Source organism: Chrysochloris asiatica, unplaced genomic scaffold (genome assembly GCF_000296735.1).
Source record: "Chrysochloris asiatica unplaced genomic scaffold, ChrAsi1.0 scaffold00041, whole genome shotgun sequence".
NCBI classification, from domain to species: Eukaryota; Metazoa; Chordata; class Mammalia; order Afrosoricida; family Chrysochloridae; genus Chrysochloris; species Chrysochloris asiatica.
The window spans coordinates 9,314,357-9,335,100 of record NW_006408559.1 but is presented as its reverse complement, the minus strand read 5'-3'; the positions used below and the strand labels follow the sequence as shown (position 1 = coordinate 9,335,100).

General features: G+C 47.2%; 1 protein-coding gene across 1 annotated transcript in view; it reads left to right on the top strand.

The window, feature by feature from the left end:
- MTPN (myotrophin) overlaps positions 1-6,655 on the top strand; it is a 30,756-nt gene extending 24,101 nt beyond the window's left edge. Inside the window, exon 4 of the mRNA XM_006861159.1 lies at positions 6,569-6,655. Within this exon, the coding sequence (XP_006861221.1) occupies positions 6,569-6,655 (87 nt within the window). The remainder of the gene's footprint in view (positions 1-6,568) is intronic.
- Positions 6,656-20,744: the final 14,089 nt, after the last annotated feature.

The following is a 20,744-nucleotide window of genomic DNA, read 5'->3' as shown; positions in this document are numbered from 1 at the left end:
AGCACCTAACCAGGTCTCCAGTGAAGTCCGTGGTAGGAGGTGGGTCAGATAGAAAGTTGGACCGTGTCCAACTCTTAACAGCATACTACTCAGACTTTGTGGTTTCACAACTGATGCTGACATCATTGTAGGCCAGGCCTAGGTTGTTATGTGCCACTGAGCCAGTTCTGACTCATAGCAACCCTGTATAGGGTTTTATACTGTGATTTTACTCAGCATTTCCTATGATACAAAGCAACAGCTAGGATTGTAATGCCGAGTTGTTCAAAGTTCTCACACTGTAACACCTCCTTAAACTCCCAACAATATGTCTAGCAAAAAAAGGCATGCCCCCAAAAGGTCTTATCCACAAAAGAAAGCGCTAGACGTGGGTATTAAGATGCTCACTAAGATCAGTGGCAAAGGGAAAAGAGTCGGCAGAATAGCACGTGAGGAAAGACTGTACCATCCAGTCACGTCTGTTAAGGGTAAGAGTAAGATTTGGAGGCAGTTAAAGGAGTGGCATAAAATGGACAGTTTGAGCAAAGAAGAGGAGAGGGCCAATCCAGAGAAGACTGCCCCACGTACTTTAATTCCAGCAAAGGCGGATCTCACAGCTTTTAGTACCGATTTGGATGGCATAACGTATGTAACTGGAGAAGCAGGAAGTGCTGATGTTAAAGTTGCCCCAAGAATTCAGGGATGAGCTAGACAAGATGACAAGAAGAGAAAGGAAAGAAATTGTCAAAAGTTTTCATAGTGGAAGGATGACTGGAGTTTTGCCTTAACTAAAACATAGTTTAAAATTAAGAAAGGTGTGAGACAGGGTTGTATTCTTTCACCATACTTATTCAACCTGTATGCTGAGCAAATAATCCGAGAAACTGGGTTCTATGAAGAAAAACATAGAATCAGGATTGGAGGAAGACTCATTAACAACTTGTGACATGCAGATGATACAACCTTGCTTGCTGAAAATGAGGAAGGCTTAAAACATTTACTGATGAAGATCAAAGAGCACAGCCTTCCCTATGGATTGTGTCTCGATGTAAAACTCCTCGCCACTGGACCAATAAACATTTCTTATCAACGGAGAAAAGACTGCAGTTGTCAAGGACTTCATTCTTCTTGGATCAACTATCAACACTCACAGAAGCAGCAGTCAAGAAATTTGCATTAGGCAAATATGCTGCACAAGACCTTTTTAAAGTGTTGAAGAGCAAAGATGTCAGCTGGAGGACTAAGGTGTGCTAAAGCTGGACAGTGAATAAGGAAGACTGTAGAAGAATTGATGCTTTTGAGTTATGGTGTTGGAGGAGAATATTGAAAGTGCCATGGGCTGCCAAAAGAACCAACAGATCTGTGTTGGAAGAAGTGCATCCAGAGTACTCCTTGGAGGCCAGGATGGCCAGACTTCGTCTCTCATCCTTCGGACATATCAGAAGAGACCAGTCATTGGAGAAGGATATCATGTTTGGTGAGGTGGAGATTCAGATAAAAAGAGGGAGACCCCTAGCGAGATAGATTGGCAAAGTGGCAGCATTGATGGACTTAAGCTTGGCAACAATTGGGAGGTTGGCCCAGGATCGGGCAGTGTTTCGTTGTGCTATGTGTAAGGTCGCTCACTATGAGTAACAACTCGGTGGCACCGAGTTGCTTGAAAGCATGGGCCCAAATGAGGCTCACTTGGCTTAAGTTGATAGGCAGAGTCAAGAAGCATTGAGGTGTCGCCTGGGTAAAGGTCCTGGTGTGGAGCTGTGGGGTAAAGCATGGGACCGGAAGGCCAGTTTGGACTACAAGGTTGTTCAAACTCAGCGACTCGACGGCAGTTAGTAACACAGACAATTACTACTAATCTGACTAGACAAGCCCTCCCCGTTCCTAGGGACAGTTCAGATGATCTAGAACCTTCAGCAATGGAACTATTGGCACAGCTGACAAAATACCATTGTCATCCAACCACTTATGTCAGAGTATATATTCTACACATATATGTATGTGTGTATAGTTTTTTTAAAACATTTTATTGTGAATTGAGTGAAGGTTTACAGAGCAGATCCCCAACTTTACAATCATACACTTCATTCCATATCAGTGATTACAATCTCCTTTATGTATTATCCCTTAATAGTATTGTCTTTATGATTTTTGTATGTTTATATATGTGGTGTGGTGCTTCTGTAGGATCAGCACTGGACCGCAAACTACAAGGTCAGCAGTTCAAACCCACCAGCTAGTCCTCGGAAACTATATACAGGGTCGCTATGAGTCAGAACCAAGTCAATAGCACTGAGCAACAGCGTGTTAAAGCGTATCCGTAAGTTTATATGTAATGATTCCAGCACCCAAAGGCAATAGTCATGAAAACATTTTTTCACTGAAATATTGGCTATAGGTGCGAGCTGACAGTGCCCTAGATGGGGCGGGGGGTGGGGTTTACTACGTGGTGCCAGGCTCAGGGGCAAACACCTGGCCTGGAGAGCTCAGCCTCTTAGCACATCGATGTCATGGGATTCCAGTGGTGAGAAATCGGGAGAAAGTACCGATCGATGCCTTCTTAAACATCAAGACGCTTTATCCTGTTCTGAATGGAGAGTGCCCCCATTAGTGGCAGCTGTTGGGCCTCTGGGTGCTGCGGAAACATAAGTCATTAGTCCTGTCGTCTGAGTAGCTCTGGCTCAGAGCTCAGCTTTGATGGTGGTTGAATTTCAGTTGCTTTCTTGCTCCAACATTTCAAGCTTTTGTCAGAAATTACTGCTATCAGACTGACTTTCTTGATCTCCAGTAGGTTCTCTCCCTCTCTTGCTTTCTTCTGTTTCTGAGAGTACTTGAAACAAGATTCTAAGTCTGCATTAGATGTTTCTGAGAAGAACCTGCAGTGTAGTGAATTATTTAATGTCCCTCCTAGCCACAGTCTTGGTACCCTCCGCCAAATGCCTTTTTCCGACCGATCAGGGTAAGAGAAGGTGGGGAAGATGCTGATGTCACTTGTGAATGATTGTTACCAGGATTGTGACTGTAAACACTTGGAAATCTAATGAGCGGTGCCTTAGGCTGGACTCTCTAAAGAAACAAAGGCAGTGAAACATCTAGGTGTGTATAGAGAGAGAGATGTAGATCAAGGCAATGGTTCAACATTGTAGAGATGGAAACATCCCTAGTCTGGGTCAGATGAACCAAGATCTACAGACAGGCAAATAGTAAAGTAGACCACAGGCTCAAATCCGAAGAATCCGAGCTCGGAGGACTAGGCGGATGCAAGGTCTTGACCCAGCAGAAAGCAAGCCAGCTTTGCTAGAGTGTCCATTACATTGGAAGCGGGCCACGCCCCCAAGAAAACATCGTTTCATTTGATTGGCTGCTCATAACCAACCATCATACAGGTAACTGCACTGTATTATAGCTTACCATGGGGATATCCACATCTCAGCTAACAAACCACTGGGAATCTTGGCCCAGGCAAGTTGACACAAAACCTGAACTGTCACAAAGGAAGTGGTCAGTGTTACCATCCTGGTGAGCTTAAAATGAGCCATCTCAGAAGCAGGAGCGGGGACTCACTACCATCAAGTCAAAAGCCAATTGGGCCCCGAGATTGGACCTCCTCAACCCAGGGACAGAAATCTGTGACGATGAGGAGGGGCAGAGCAGTAGCCAGCAGTGGGTATCCCAGCCTACAGAGCGGAGCGAGGAAGGCGGAGTGCATTTGGGCAGGAGACTTGTTGGCAGGTTTGCTAGCCCATGAGCTAGAGCCGGATGACTTCAGTCTGAGGATTTTGTGGAGTGGTGTGTCCTGTGGGCATTTATCAGCAGTCATAAGAGAATTTTGTAATGTTGACCAGGCAAAGAGAGGCCTCCCTGACTGGAAGAACTGTGCCCTGGACCTTCCTACCCCTGAATTGTGACCTGTCCACTTCCTAAATATGCCCCACAACCATGAGTGAGGTGTCTGAGGTCTGAAAGACCAAACCCAGAGAAGTAGAGAGGACTGGGAGGCGGTGGTTGGCACTTTTTGTGTGGGGGCCCCAGCGCTGCCTCTAGTGGGTGAGGAAGCACTTGGGCTCTGGACAGCTCCTGCAGTGATTTCAAAACTTTCAGACCTGCATCCTCACCCAAACCAGCACAAGGTGACTGGACGCCTGATCTCAGAAGTGTCTGTCCTACTAGGGGTAGTTGAGAGACCTTGTTGTGGGTGTGACTTTAGACTCGTTGTAGTCGGATCTTTTCAGGCAGTCGTTTTGTGTTTGATTCTAAAATGCTTTCTTTCTAGAAGTAATTGATCACATTCTAAGGAGGTAAACCAGTGTCTCTAGCACCTTACACAGAAATGTCTACCAAGACTTTAAAAACAAAGTTTAAAAGTCAGTGTTTACGATGCTGGGTTTTGAGTAGTTAGGAGTTTTAGTGTTTGATCGTATATTGAAGCACTACATTTTTTATTGATTTTGCATGGAAGCCGAGCTGCTGCTGTGTGTGCAGATAATGTGTCTGAAGAGAACCAGCAGCCTCACAACAAAAGCCTCCTTTTTGCTCGGGATAACATCAGATAGCCTCAGTACATGTTTCCGAGGCTCATTTACCCAGCTACTTCTCGCGGCCTGTCTGTGTATTTATTATAGTGTGTGGGGCCCTCGGAGCTCCAGAGGAGATACATGAACCTGATAGATTCTCTTCCCCAGTTTTACCCACATACTGTCCAACAGCACTGGATTGTCTAGACGACTGTGGAAGATCAGTGGCTGACACGTAACATCTCAGCTCTTACTCCTGAGAATGACAGTGGTGTTTCTTCGGGGACCTCTTCACCTCTCTCCGTCACCACCGGGCGCATGCTCAAACATTTGGCTCTTGTGGTTAGCACATTCTGTTCCAAAGAAATGCTTTTACACGAGCAGATTGTAGACAGAAGAGTAGAAAAAGCACAAATCTAATATCATTTGGATCTGGCTTAATGGAATATGGAGTTTATGGCTATTCTGTGTGTAGTCTGAATTTACTGTGATAAGTTGTTATCGTTTTGGAAAAAAAGGATGGTTATACAAATTCGTTTTTTTGTTGTTGTTGTTTTTTCCAGTCAGCTAAGGATTTTTTTTATTTCAAGTATCAGAAATTGGCTCCAGCAAGTAGAAAGGATATTCTGAAAAGAATTGGGCTGTTGAGAATGAACAGGAAAGCTGGCAGAGTGAGGGAGCTCTGAAGATTGGTTGAACAAATGAACAAGTTTGCCAGAGAAAAGGGGAAAGGCATTTAATCCTTGTCAAGCCCAGTGTGTACAAAGGCATGGCATCTGGCAAGCTCAGGGATTTGTGGGAGATGCCATAGGATCTGAGTAAAAACTGAATAGAAGAAACCAAGGAGTTTGATAAGAGTTCGACTTTGAAGGATCATTTAGGCCGAGTTTAGACGTAATGTGTTGCCCAGAGGAGCTCTGGTGTCATAGTGGTTACGTTCTTGACTGATAACCAAAAGGGTGGTGGTTCAAACCCACCATCTGCTCTGTAGGAGAACAATGAGACCGCCAGATTTACAGCCCTGGACTCCTATGGGGCTGCTTCCCTCCGCCCTGTATGGCTGCTCCAAGTCAGAGTGGGTGCCATGCGGTGGGTTTGGTGGGTGTTGGTAGGAACAGGCAGAAGGAAGGATGAGGCTTGATGAGGGGACGGGGACACTAGAGACTTTGTGCTCAGTAAACACTGGTGCAGGCTGGGAAGCTGGAGCTAGCTAGCAAAGAACCCTCAGACGGGAGACACAGTGTTAGGTCTGGCAAGGGCCTGGTTAGGAGGAGCAGAACAAACCAACTGGTATGCTCTCGGCATGTCATGGGGCACCTACTGGGCACTGGGCATTTGGTGAGGTCCCAGGGATAAAGCCATGAGCTCTAGAGAGAGGATTCCTGCATGCGTGAATGGGGTGCTCCTTCTAGAAAGGGGGCCGTGATCGAAATAACACGTAGACAGACATTCTGAGAACTAAAGTCCCAGGTTCCACAGAACGTGAATCTGGCCCACACAGCCTAGAGCTGGGGTTAGGAGTCTGGTCTCTGCACCTGGAGCCAAAGGGCTTCCCCGGAGTGTCAGGGGGCTCCGGCCCTCAAAGCCCCCAGCCTTGCCAGTTGTCCACAGGGAAAACAGCCAGTTTTCGACATTTCTATAGGCAAGGGAGCCTATCTGAAGTAGAAAGCTTGTAAGTTCTAGAGAGGTGCACACTCAGTCACCTCCCAAACAGTGTTAGAAAGAAAGAAAACTGAGCTAGTCACGGGAATACTTTCTTCTTCAGCAAAAGCGATGTCTTTTTTCCCAGTTTCATTGTGCACAGAGGGATCTGCGGCTCGCTCATCAGAGCACTGTATGGCGTGGCAGTGTAAACAGACACCTGGAAGAGTCCTCGCCTGTTTGGTTGGTGTGCGTGTGTCCCGATTCCTGTGCCTGAAAATTGAATGGCATTTTCACCGCATAGTCCACAGCCCTTCAGCTTTCTCCTCAGTAGAATGGGCTCCATCAGTAGAGGGATTAAATTCTTTGTGTAAACACTAGCCTAAGCCAGGAACCCACTCTTCTCAAAGTGCTAACAGCTTTCCTCTCCTCCCCAGGGTGCGGATAAGACGGTGAAAGGCCCTGACGGCCTCACTGCTCTGGAAGCCACCGACAACCAGGCCATCAAAGCGCTGCTCCAGTGATGGCCGTGGAGCGGCGGTCCTGGAGGACGACCCGTGTGGCCTCACTGCTGCCTGTCTGTCTGTCCCTCTCTATCTGCCAGCTTCTTCAGCTAAATACTTGATGAGGGGTGAGGGGAGAGCAAAATTCATAACCAATCAGACTTCCGGGAAAGAAACAAAAGGTTTGGAGGAGGGGGAAACCCGATCGGGCTTTACCAGGATTCCTGAACGAGTCTGCCTCTCCCCCAGTTCTACTAAAGTCCGCAGCTTAATGCCCAAGGGAGAGCGAAGAGCAACTAGACGTTCACACGTGACCTTTTCAGCTCCCTAGCTAATTTGTGAACTAGATTGTGTTGGAGAGCTGATGCTACCAAGGCCAGCTGCACCCACAGGGCAGCCCCACCTGTAGGGGGGTTCCACCCGGGTGCTGAGAAAAAGCACCCCACTCCAGCCTTCTGCCTTAAGCGCGCGCTTCCCAGGAGACTTGCTGGTACTGTCAGGAGCGCGGCCTGTGGTTGGGGACCAAATCTTTCCTCTGACACTAAACTCAGTCAGGGTGAGGACGGGCACACCCCGACTTTGCCGGATGACTCAACTTTGGAATAACTCTCCCTGCCCCGTGGAACTCACGTGTCTTTAGCTAGAACTGACTCGTGTTATTTATAAAATCCGTCCACTTTCGACAGGCTTCAGGAGCAATCATTCCAGTAGGCCTCATTTTGTTTCTCCTCTAGGCCCAGGCATTATCTAACATTGAAACACTTGCAGACTTGTGCTGGTGGTGAAAAGGGGATTTACAGTAGAATCAGCCATAAGCCTATTGGTACCCTGCACACAGAGCAGTTGTCCTCAGGCCTCTGGGTTTGCTTCATTTGCTAGTTGGGTGAATTGGACTCAAGTTGTGTTTGCAGAATCGGAAACCCTTCTTGAGAATGCCTCTCAGACCCAGCTTGAGTGCTGGTTACTTGTTACACCACCACTATTGGGGGTGAGATGTGCGCAGATTTAACCCATCCCTGCCAATCCAATGCTTGCTATCAGATGTCCTTGCAGACTTGATGGGCTTCTCTGGACACATGGCAGCCCACCTGCATAGCGGGTTGCTTTAGAAGTCCTGTCTTGCGTAAAGTGTGGCGCCTTCTACTTGGCCTTCTGTGCTCTGGGAGCACAGTGCCCTAGGGGGGCCCACGTGGTCCTTCTCCAGAAGTGGTTCAGTGAGTTCAAACTACACAACTCGATTCTTTGACCTGCTACCCATAGAGAAGCTGACTCAAAATATTAGAGTTTTCCTTAGCCAAGTCATGCAATAATTGAATGTACCTCAAATTTTTTTAAAAGGGGCAGCAGGGTGGGATAGAGACTTATATTCAAATTGTGGAAGATAAAACATTATTGGTGATTTTTCTTTTTTTTTTAAGGCAGTGTAGCCTTGTGCGGCAGGGTTGAGTGATTACCAAGAACAGTTGGCCTGGCTAATAACAAATCCTAGCGATCAGTTGCTGATTGGTTGGTGGGTGTGTGGATGTGTGTGTCTATTTTTCCCCCAATACCCCCCTTTTTTATCCTGTGGCTTTTTCACTCACAATTCGCCTCACCTGACAATTCTCCTTCGTCCAAGGAAACAATCACAAAGTGGTGGTTTAAATGCTTTATTATTCAAGGGGCCTTCAAAAAGTTCTTGGAAAAATGGAATCAGTAGATCATGGAACTTTCCAAGACCTTGTTGAGGCCCCCTGGTCTTTGGCTACTCCTGCTGTCTCATTAGAGTTGGGTGAAAGGGATGGGCTCAGTGGGGTGGGTGTGGTTTTAAAGTCATATGTCACTGAGTCCACCCCCTGGACAGTGGCGGCACTCAGTCCACCCGGAACACAAGCACTGGGCAAGCAGGCCTGGGCGACTTGAATTTTACCTTCGACACGACTTCCACCTTGCTTTTCAAATCGTGTGTTCTTGTAGTTGGCTGTTGGAGACAGCGCATGACCCTGTCCTGGCCAAGCTGGTCGCCTCCTCCCGCCCTCCCAGCTGTGCAGCTTCCCCGGGGCTCCTCGCCCCACAGCAGGCGCTGATCCGCCCTGCGCTGGGTCTCCGCCGTTTTGTAAACCCTGATGATGAAGCCTTGCTTGAGAAAATAACATAGAAACATAGAGTAGACTAGACTGACCAAGATGGCTACCATTTTCCTTCTTTTCTTCAAACTAGGTTATTTATAATGTAGTCCTGAACCACTTGGCAGAGAAATTCACTTACTGTACTTATTTTGAATAAAGGAAGCTAAAACCATGTCTGCTTTTTGGTACTATGTGCATTATTAGCAAAAGGGTCCAGTTAAGTTCTCTTCTCCAGTGACGTGATGTCTAACCTTGCAGAAAACACGTGCATGGTCTGTAGTTTTATATAAAGCCAGTTGTCTCAGCAGGCGGCTGGCCTGTTGGTGTTTGCAGACCTGCCCCTTGCAGCTGCCGCCTGGGTTCTTGGGCAGGCGCAGCGCCTACTCATCCTGGTGCCCTTCTGTGCCAGGAAGCACACTTCCCCGAACCCAGTGGGCCTGGAGCAGAGGGACAAAGGTGTGCAGTGTGGTAATGTCCTAAAAAATGGATTTTAACGCTCTCTACCTATTTGAGTTTGGCTTTTCTTGATTACAACTCCCCCTGGCCCCTTGTGGCAGTATTCTTCCCGGCAACATTGCACATGCAGTTGTGCCAAGAAGAAGCTGGTGAGAATGCGCGCGGACAGGAGCAGTTGCCGTGTTTTGCATGCAGAATCTCAAGACTGCAGATCGTCCTGATTCGATGTTGTCAATGGAGAGACGGTCCTGTCCTCCTCAGCGCTAACGAAGGAGACTAGTGCTCTGTGCATCTTGATATATTGAGTTCTTCCTTCCACCATGTAATACTTTTGACACTGTTGGGTTTCTCATATTAGCCTACTAGTTCATGTACATCGAATGCTAACTAATACTGTGTTTCAGTTTTGTGTTGCAAGAACAAATGGAATAAACTTGAATTGTGCTATATAGGTGATGTGTCTGCAGCGTTTTTTTATATTCTACGTCAGCAGGGATGGGGGGGTGAGACATGGAAAGAAAATTCATTTGTTTCACAGATTGAGTTAAGAGTTTATTTCAAGGATTTAGTTAGAATGAAAACTGTTACTTACAAGGAGATTTTGCTCTTGGCTCAGCCCCTGGCAAGTGTTGTGCAGTAAACATTCAAACCCCCTCCCAGCTTAGGGAGAGTTGGGTGACATTAAACCTGCTTGTCCCAGAGTCCTAGGAGGTTGGTCAAAGAAAGTCATCTTAAATCACTTGGATCTTGCAACATACTCCTTTTATGTGGCTTCATGTTCCCCAGCTCACTGGATCTTCCGCACACTTTGGGCAGAGCATACTTTCTAGGACTGGCCTTCTGACAAGAACATTAGATCTCTTTGAGCCTCACACCGACTAAAGTTATATATATAATTAATTTTGAGATTGCTTATTGCGATCTTGTCAACACCCTTAAGCTAGTGTACTTGACATTGGACGTGGTCCATTGATGATAGAAAAGCCTTTGCAGATGCTAAGGTACAGGGAAGGTGGTGAAGCTCTTGTTTGAAGAATTCAAGGCTGTAGACAAATTGTTTAAATCCGGCTAGATGGGCTGATGAAGCGGAGCCCCTGCCTGTGACCAGTCTCTGGATGAAAGGTGGGTGTCTGGAGGGAGAAGCTGAATGAAGTTGCGCTGTAAGCAGAGAAGAGTTACCACAGCCCCCAGTAGATGAAGATGCTGAAGGTTTTTCTTCTGTGTAAGACCACCACCAGTGATTCTCAAGTAGTGCCTGGATGAGCAACACCAGCCTAACCCAGGAAACGGAGGGTCATGCGGGTGCTCGGGCCACAGCCCAGCCATTCAGTGGCCTGTTCATCAGCAGAGGAGCTTCTGAGCAGGTGAGAGCGCTGTCTGCCCCACCTTCCCTGAGAGAGTCAATGGAAGCTTCCAGCACAGAAAATTCAGACTGTCAAGAGGAGTTTGAAGCCCTGGATGTCTCCACGGTGAGCGGGAGCCTTCCCTTTGATGCGTGCTGTTGATGCCTGTGGACAGTTTTCCACCATCCCAGCAGCCTAGCATTCCATCCCCAAAGCCAAATTGCTGGGAAGCCAGCCTGTCTCAGAATGCCCTGTGTGTCCCACACAGCAGGTCTCTTGACTATGGCCGCTAGCCTGGCTCCACCACCAGGGCTACACCTCTACTTGGCAGCAGCCACGTGGTGCCAGGTACTTGGGGTGGAGGGGGACCCCCTTCCTCCACATGGCAGGGTGACCAGCCTACTGTGTCAATTCAGCAGTCCTCCCCAGATACTACCCAGAGCAAACAGTTGCGTGTGGTTTACTATAATTTCTGAAACTGTCTTACATGTCTGTCTGAGGGGGCTTAAGAAAGTTCCTGGAAAAATTGCACTATTTTTTCATTCCATTTTCCATGGACTTTTTGAAGCCCCTTTTTGTGTATTCCTTCTCTGATAACTAATAATGTACCCCCACTGTGGCTGGCATATGCAAAATCAGCTCTTAATGAGACTTCCAATTTGCTAGGCAAATTTCAGTAGGTTTGAAAGTACTCAGATCTAGGCCAATATATGTTAATTTTACAACGAAAATTGAAACCCTACCACAGCGCTCTGAACCTGGAAGCTCTCAAACCCATGATAATCAAAAGTCACTAAAGGCTTCTTGTTATGTGCTGTGGAGTCATTTCTGACCCATAGCGACCCTGTACAGGGTTTCCGAGGCTGTAAATCTTTACGGGAGCAGAAAGCCTCATCTTTCTCCCACTGAACAGCTGGTAGTTTCGAGCTGCTTACCCTGCGGTTAGCAGCCCAATTCGTAACCACTACGCTTACCAGAGCTCCTTTGACTGTATCATAAAATCCTAGATACAGTGAAACCCGTAAGAACCACAGCATTCCAGGACTGTGCTTTTTCTGTATCTGACAAGTTTCCCACCTTTGGCAGAGTGGGTCACACCACTTTGGTGTGTCGCTTGTTGAGTACCATAGACTGCAGTTCAAACCGACCTTGCAGTCCAGTGCGTGTTCTAGTGGAAAGTAACGGAGTTTGCCTTCCCTGACAGCTAGTTCTGCCTCACACAGATTTCACTGGATTTTGATACTTGTTCTACCATTTGAACATCCTTCAGCCATGATCCGGACGCCTTTATGAGCATTTTATGTGAACTGACTCATCTTCATAATGGGGAGCCCTGGTGTGGCACTGTAGGATAAGCACTTGACCATAAAGTTGGTTTGACCCACAAAGTTGGCGGTTCAAACTCAACAGCCACTCCTTGGAAACCCTGTACTGGGTTGCTATGAGTTGGAACCGATTCAGTGGCACTTACCAACAACAACACAGTCTTCACAATAACTAGGAAGTGTGGCAGCTCTCATCCCTGTTTTCAGATGTGGAAGTGGGAACTTCAAGAGCTCGTGCCTTGTCATGGGGCTGGTTAGTGGCAGAGCCGGGATTTGAAGTCGGCTGTCTGTCTCCGAGTGTTTGCTCTTGGGATCTGTTACTGCCTCTCAGCTTCTACTAAGCCAACCCATGGCATTTTATTCTGTAAATATAACTCTTCTCAAGATTCTTAAAAAGATGCTTAGAAACAGTTTTATGGATTTGTTTCTGATTTAAACCATCTTTAAAACCTTGTATCGCACACAGTGGCCAGTCCCCTTTCATGGTGAGGTCCGTTTCTACCATAAGGACATTTCATCTTCAAGTTTGATAGAGAGCAATACTTGACTGTAATGTACAGTTTTTTGACAGTCTAGACAATTGGGATATTGATCGAGAATCAACAACTTCAAGCCCAATCTGGCCATCCACACTGCCACCTGTTTTTGTGAAGATTTATTGAAAAAAGTCACACTGACTCATTGAAAGACTGGCTGTCGTTGCTTCCACACTTCCGCAGCAGAGGGGTTGATCCAGCAGATCCTGTAACTCCCAGAGTCTAACACGGTGGCTCTCCAGTCCCTTGCAGAAAGTTTGCTACTCCCCTGAGCTGGAGGCTTAGGTGGAATAAGCTGAGAAATGCCCCCCAGAATTCTCCAGTAACTACTCAGAGAGATGACAAAGCCAAGGGAGACTGTGATGAGTTCGTTAAGCAAGTGAACAATCAGGCCTCTTAGGGCAGTGGATGAGTGACCTTATGAACCACAGTGGCAGAATGGTACATGTTAATGGTCCTGTGAACCACTATGGTAGGTACAGTAGGACCCACAAACCACGGTGGCTGGTACAGTATAGTGGTCTCAGGAATCACAATGGTTGGTACAGTATCGTGGTCTCAGGAAGCATGGTGGTTGGTACCATAGTGGTCCTACAAACCACGGTTGCTGGTACAGTAATGGTCACGTGGATCATGGTGGCTGGTACTATAGTGGTCTTATGAAGCATGGTGGCAGGTTGGTACCGCAGTGGTCCCGAGAGCCGTGCCGCACTGTGTAAATCCATGACTTGCTTAGGTCAAATGAGGGCTTCAACAAAACTTGGTAAGTGCTTCCTCACTGGGCTCCCACTCTTGAAACTCATCGTGTTAAGCAGCCCAGGGTTAACCTGCAGGAGAGGGCACATGAAGATCTGGGTGTCCCAGCTGACTTCAATACAGGTGAGCTGCTGCTAACTAGAGTGACCCCAATTGAGGTGAATCTAACTGAAGGACCTGCTGAGGATTCGAGAGCTAGACGTGGCTTTGGTGGGAGGGGCCAATAATAACTGCTGAGCTGTTTAGTTCTTTAAGGCAGACCTCATTGTAATGAGGAAATCTGCACAGTCAGGGCTGCTGAGGTGGACAGTGTGGTGTGGACAAGGGGAGCCTCAGGACTGAGATTGTCACAGGAGATTCCAACCATTGGCCTCACTGGAGAAGGGGTCAGTCTGAACAGGGTGGGTACAGGAGGCTGGGCCAGAGTGACGGCAGCAGCCGGCGGTCGCTCATGCTCCAGGTTTTCCATCATCCCAGCACCGCCTTCCTGAGATGCGTGACAGCCACCAAAACCTGGGACACGGAGAGCAGGGAGAGAAACAAATTGAATGGCAGGGGCAGCCCAAACATATACCAGAGGTGACACATTTCTGCAGAAATGCTTGTCCGTACATTGCATCCACATTTTTCTTTTTGAAGCTGTTGGGGTGGGGGTAGGGGGTGCTTTAATAAGCCTGCGAGCTGATTGTGGCAAAGTGTAAGAAGCAGAAACACAATACAGGACGATGAAGACATGAGCTTTAATCAAAGCTGACTTCTTGGAGCTGCCCTTCCTGTGGTCACATTCTGGGTCTTTCCTACACATAGAGACATCAGGCCCCTAGTACATGTTAACTAGCATCCTGAGTGAACTAACACTGGTTTCCTGTGCTTACAGTTGGCTGAGTTAAGAGGTTGCCTAGAGACCCAGAAACAACTCTGACGATTACCAAGGCCTTGTGCCCACAAGCATCTCTACCCAGTGGAGACTGAGTGCCCAGGCCCTCGTTGTCCAGCCTTGCTGGTACAGTGAAGACTACCAGGAACCACTGGGTCATCTTGATGAGCCAGATGTAAACACAAATTTACTAATGGTGTTAAAGATGTTAAGTGCCTTTGAGTCAGCTTCAACTCATAGCACCCTGGTATAGGGTTTCCAAGGAGCAGTTGGTGAGTTTGGATCGCTGATCTTGTGATTCAAACTGGCCTGCCATCCAGTGCTTACCTTACAGTGCCGTGGCAGGTCAAAGATAATGTAATAAAGCAAGGAGAGCCCTGATTGAACTGATTTTTGAGGACAAAACGTCAAATGATTTCAAGGAAACAGTTTCCACAAAGCCTGTCATCTGTCATGACAGAACTTGCTCATAAAATACTTCCAAGTTCTTCAGAGAAAGGTGCTTAGGAGAAAAATCATTCTGCTACACAAGACCTCTTTAAAGTGTTCAAGAGCAAAGATGTCAGTTTGAGGACAGAGTTGTGCCTGACCTAAACCTGACAGCACTTAACAAGAACAACATACGCATGGGAAAGTTGGACAATGAATAAGGAAGACGGTAGCAGAACTGATGCAGTTGAGTTACGGTGTTGGAGGAGAATATTGAAAGTGCCATGAATCTGTTTTGGAAGAAGAACCAGAATGCTCCTTAGAAGCCAGGATGGCCAGGCTTCGTCTCTCATACTTCAGACCTGTTGCCAGGAGGGACCAGTTCCTGAAGGAGGACATCTGCTTGGTAAAGTGGAGGGACAGCGAGAAAGAGGAAGAGCCCCACAACGAGGTGGATTGGCACAGTGGCAGCAGCAATGGGCTCAAGTGTAGCAGAATTGTGAGGATGGCACAGAACTGGGCAGTGTTTCGTTCTGTTGTGCAGACGGTCACTGTGGGTCAGAATTGACTCGACAGCAACAGCAAAAACAACGTGTTTGAAAAAGCAGATGTGCTCGATTTGAGGAGATCTGATAGCCTTCTGTCACCAGTCCAACACGTGAGGTAGGTTCTAGGAGTGTGGAGGCGGGAAGAACACCCAGGAATTCCTGCCAACCTGAACCAGTCCTGCACCTCTGCTCCCAAGGCACCTTCCTCTCCTTCCCAAGGAAACAGTTCCCACAAAGCCTGCCATCCGTCAAGACAGAACTTGCTCATGAAATACTTGAGGGTGCTTCAGAGAAAGGTGCTGAGGAGAAAAAAAGATGATACCATTCTCTCCTCAGTAGCCTCACTCAAGAGTCCTTAGAAGGGCCCACCTGGAGCCCCAGGGAGCCTTCTTTGTCCCCTGTGACCCATCTGTGTGCCCAAGGGGGCAGCCCTCCTCCCAGATCGCAGGCTTCCTGCTTATTAATACATGACAGGCCTGTTCTTCCACCCTGTGGTTTACCGGCTAGCATAAATAAATGATAGCAGGCTGGTCTCCGACCCCCAGGATTTTGTCAAGGCCGAGAAGCCCCACAGCTTTCTGCACAATGATCTGGCACCACAAATGCCCAGTTAGGGAGCTCCGCTGTAGTTGCTAACTGAGAGACCAGTAGTTCAAATCCACCAGCTACTTCTCTGGATAAAGATGTGACAGCCTGCTTCTTTAACGATGTCAGCTTTGGAAACGCTGTGGGGGCAGCTCTAATCTGTTCTGTAACGTCGCTGTGAGTGGAAGTTGACTCGCGCAGTAGGCTGAGTTTGGGTTTTATCCTCTCCTGCTCATGGAGATGCTTGATGGCTTAAGTGTCACCTTCCAGTAGCGTTCTGTCCCTGGTCTCCAGTGCAGTGGACTTTGCAAATGGCCTGGGTCTTGGCTCTGCAGGTAGAGCCGGCATCTTAGAGCCTATGGGGGCCACAGCATGGCCTGAGCAGGGGGAGTTGCAGCTCAAGGGGGTTGGAAGGGAAGGAGCCCAGAGGATGGCCACTGTTGCTTCAGTTGGATCTGTCCACCACTGCCCTTTCTCCTCTCACTGCCCAGCCATACTCCCTTTCCCCAGAACTGGGAGTCAGGATCCCTGATGGACTTAGCAGTACGTCCTTAGCCTTGACTTTGATCATCAGAACACACATCCCCTAATCTTGCACTGGGTGGTTGGTTAATGGGTTAAAATTGGGGCCGGAGAGGGACTGGGTAGAAGAGTCCAACCTTAGGTGGTTTTTAACTGAAGAAAGTATGAGATGACTCACATAGGTTCTAAGAAGTGTTTATAGTTGATTGAATGCACTTGAGAGAACATCGAGATCAATTAAAGGGACAAAGTTTTGCCAGTGAACACATAGAAAGTGGACATGTAGGCCCATGGTCCCTGGAAGTGTTAATAAGGTTTCCTTAACTAGCTATCTTTGCCAATATTCTGTTTTCAGCAACTTTCTAACCCCAAATTCTCAAAAGACATCACATCCCCAATAGAATGTTTTGTCTTCAGAGGGATGTTTTGGTAAGCTCCGGCAGGCCCAATGACCACTCCTTCCTCATCAATTTTCCTCTCCTACCCCCGAAGCCATGGCTGTGCTTAAGGCTGGACTGTCCCTGGCCTCCTTCCTGCTCAGGAGCCTGCTTTCACTTGCTGTCACATCATCCTCTAATATAATAAAGGGACTGGCCAGCCTTCCAGACCCACGCTTCCTTCTCACAGGTAGCTGAAGTGTAGTACAACAAGATGTTTTCAATGATGCAGGTTGCTCTGAGTTCTAGAATTCAGGTGGGAGCAAAGAAGAATATTTAGGGAGGGAAAATAAGTCCTTTCATCAGTGTGCACCCCAGTAGCCATGAACATACCCAACAGCCAGATTTCGGTCTTTAAAACGCAGCCTCCAGTAAAGAAAAGCAGACTTCCTTGAAGAGGTGGTTGATGGTAGGTCTGGATGACATAAACACAAGGTGATCTGGAATGTCTTGTGCTGAGAACTTAGGAAGTGTTCTGAAAAGATTGAGAACCTCTTTAAAGGGCACAGGAACCAGCCTGGAGGCACTCCTAAGAACCAAAGCTGAAACCCTTGGAGCAAAAGTAACATTGGGTTGTAATCCTTAGGATAAAATTAATTTACATGAGTCTACGGGAACACAATGGTGCTGTAGGATAAGCACTGGACTGCGAACCACAAGATCAGCTGTTGGAGTCCACCAACAACTCTGCCACAGAAAAATGAGGCTTTCTGCTCCCCTCCAAAGATTTACAGCCTTGGAAACCCTATGCAGGGTTTCTATGAGTCATAACCAACTTGACGGAACTTAACAACAAACTAACATGAGTCTATGCTGCTAGAAATAAATAATTGGATAAATAAACCAATTCGCAAAGGTAGAAGGAAAGAGGGAAACAAAGTCACCTTTAGAACTTTCCTGCTCTTTTTGTTCTCTGTGAAGACGGAAAATCCTTTTCACAAAAGACCGAAATATATTCAAATATTATCAAATCAGGGAAATTTGTGGCGAAAAATTACTCTTACCAGTCAACCTTAATTTTCATTTCTCCTGTATCCCTGTGCATAAATAGTATGCAGTCATTACAATGAAACCTATGAGAGCCGGAACTCGCCGGGCCTGCTTTGTTTCTCCACATCTCTCTCGCAGCCTTTATGCTTTGAACGGGGTACACTTTTCTAGCCCTCTCTGTTGTTTTTGTTAAGTGTTGTCGACTCAGTTCTGACTCATAGCAACCCTACATAGGGTTTCTTAGGAGAAGCTGGTGGTTCCCAATCCAGTACTGATCCTACAACACCACACCAGGGTTCTATCTACACACACACACACACACACACACACACACACACACATTAAAAGTGTTACTTAGACAAATTCTAGTGTTATGTACAGAGACTCTTATACAAAGACCTACCTAAGTGTGTTGTTAGGTGTTGTTAAGTCGGTTCTGACTCCTAGAGACCCTGTCTAGGGTTTCCTAGGAGCTGCTGGTGGGTTTGAACTTACAACTTTGTTGTTCACAGTCCAGTGCGTATTCTATAGTACCACACCAAGAGTCCACACATTCCCTTTCTATTAGTGGAAAACATTTTAGTTTCCACAGCTATTCAGCTGTTGCAGGTTTTACTATATAATCTCTCCAAAGTGGTAGAATGGTTAAACACACGACTGCAAGCCAATAGATCAGCATTTTGAACTCATGAACTGCTCTTGACTTGGCAGTCTCCTTCTGTAACGTTTCCAGCCAGGAAGCCCTATGGGCAGTTCCAGTTGGTCCTGTAGGTTCACTACAAGTTGGAATCGCCTCGGTGGCACACAACAGCGCAAGCATCATATAGTGAAATCCCCTTCTCATTAAAACAGTTCTTCACAAACAAGCTAATTTTCATCACTGTCTTTGAGACAAGCCCAATCCCCCTCCCCAGTCCTCACCCATATTCTAGAAAAGACACGCTGAGTGGTTTTGCTTGTCCAGTAAGAGTTCCATGGGGCCAGTTTCCACGTCTCCCTTGAGCCCAACAGCATTTCTTTATAGGATGGATGGTCGCGCTCTGCCAAGGTTTCCTTACCTCTGGACTTTGTTGGTCCCAGCCTCTTGCCGCCAGGTCAACCTGCATTTGGGGTCACCCCCTGCTTCATTGTTCCCTGACCAGGAACTCTTAATGGTGGCGCCAAGCTGTCCTGGGAATGGGACAGAAGGCTGCAGGGCTGTGAATTTTTTGTCAGACTTCCTGTCCAGTTTTCCCATCAGTACTTTGGACAGCGTGTGGTGCCTGCGCACCGAGCCGTGGTATCATCACGAGTGTGCCGAGCACCGGGCGGCAGTGCTACTTCACTGCTAGAATTCTCCCCTTCCGGTGGGGAGAGCCAGGTCCAAGGCCCAACCAGGACGCCTCAAGCAGAGACCCTACCCACCTGTCAGTGGTGGTGTGTGTGTGTGTTGCTATGGTGCTGAACAAGTTTCCGCAGGAGCTCCAGATTAAAGTGGACCAGGAAAAAAAAGGCCTGGTGATTGGTCTACTTTCAAAAAACCAGCCAATGGTGATTACGGATCACAACAGTTCAGCCCACAGCCAATCAGGGAATGACCCAGCACTGGGCAGGGTTTTGTTTGAATCAGTGGCAGCTAACAAGAGTACCAACCAGTGGACATTGTTATTAGGTGCCATCGATTCAGTTCTGACTCAGCGACCTTAAGCACAACAGAATGAAACCCTGCCGGGTCCTGCATCAACCTCACAACCATTGCTATGCTCGAACCCATTGCTGCAGCCTTTAAAAAAAAAAAAAAAAAAACAAGCCCAAACCCGCTGCCGCCATGTCAATTCTAACTCGTAGCCATCATACGGAACAGAATAGAACTGCTCTTAAATCTTTTGGGGAGCAGACAATTTCATCTTTCTCCTGTGGAGCTGCTGATGGGTTTGAACTGCTGACTTTGTGGTTCCCAGTCCAACATTTAGCCTACGGCACCACCAGGGATCCTTTGATCTCCCTTAGGAGACAGAATATGCCTCAAACAACCTTTCTTATTGAAATCTTCAGTTAAACAGCACACAGCCCATGGCCGAGAGACAAAATAGTTCACAGTATAATTCAACTAGATACTGCAGAATTGGACCCGTGACCTTTCATTTTGCTTAAATAAGAATGAAATATGAACCCGTCTCTGAACAAATCCTTGGAACTAGAGGAATTTTATCTTTAAAAAAAAATAAGGCAAGGAAATTATAGTACTCGCCCCTCAGAAACAGCAAGAAGTCGGCCTAGAAGAAAAAGTTGGTTTCAATTGATGAGCACAAGACTAAATAAGAGAGGTGATACTCAACGTGCTGTTACACCCCACCTGGCATACCATTGTCCTTGAAGCGGTTGTATTGGCACTCTCATTTCTGAGTGTCACTGTGTGCCCTTCTTCAAGCACAAAGAGTGATGGCTTTCTGGCAGAAGGCCCCAGGGAAATTGTCTGACATCCTGATAAACAGGAACCATCTTTCCCCAGTGTTTGGCCCCACACCCCAATGCCAGTCTTCCATCACTTTCTGATGTCCATGCTGACTTTTTCCAATAGCCAGGCAGAGAGCCAAGAGCATGAGTGAACATCGCTGCCCCTTCCCTTGAAAGTCCTGTCTCTCTCAGAATAATAGACAAGGAACCTTGTTCATGATGGTGGCTAGAGGCAGCTCATGGCATCCGCAAGAACATAGGGAAATTTGTGAGTCTGTTGACATAGCCATGATAGCTTGAAATTGACCTGGGTGGGATCATTTACTTACAGTGACCCTACAGAGAATCTGCAGGATCATGTCGACAGCACTGATTTTGTTTCGGTTTGGGATTTGGCAACTGCCATACATTGTTGCTAGTTGTTAAACATTCACCAGCATAGAATTCCTGGGATTATAGAGACAGGACCAGAATTTGAGCTGTTTTGCTTTTCAATGCTCTCCAGGAAACAGCAGAAAAGATAGAGCCCTAGCATGGTGGGATTAGAAGGCATGCCAGAGGTCCCCTAGTGACAAGAGATAACAAGAATGTCGGTCCCACTTCCGGGTGCTGACAAAGAGGACAGTCTCCAAATGTCTCTGTCCCACGATGTTCTGCATGTCCACAAGAGGCCCGGGAATCCATCCTCCAACTTCAAGTGCTTCATTTTCATCAGGCAAGTAACCCAAGGATTCCACAAATATCTTATGAAAAAGAGTCAAG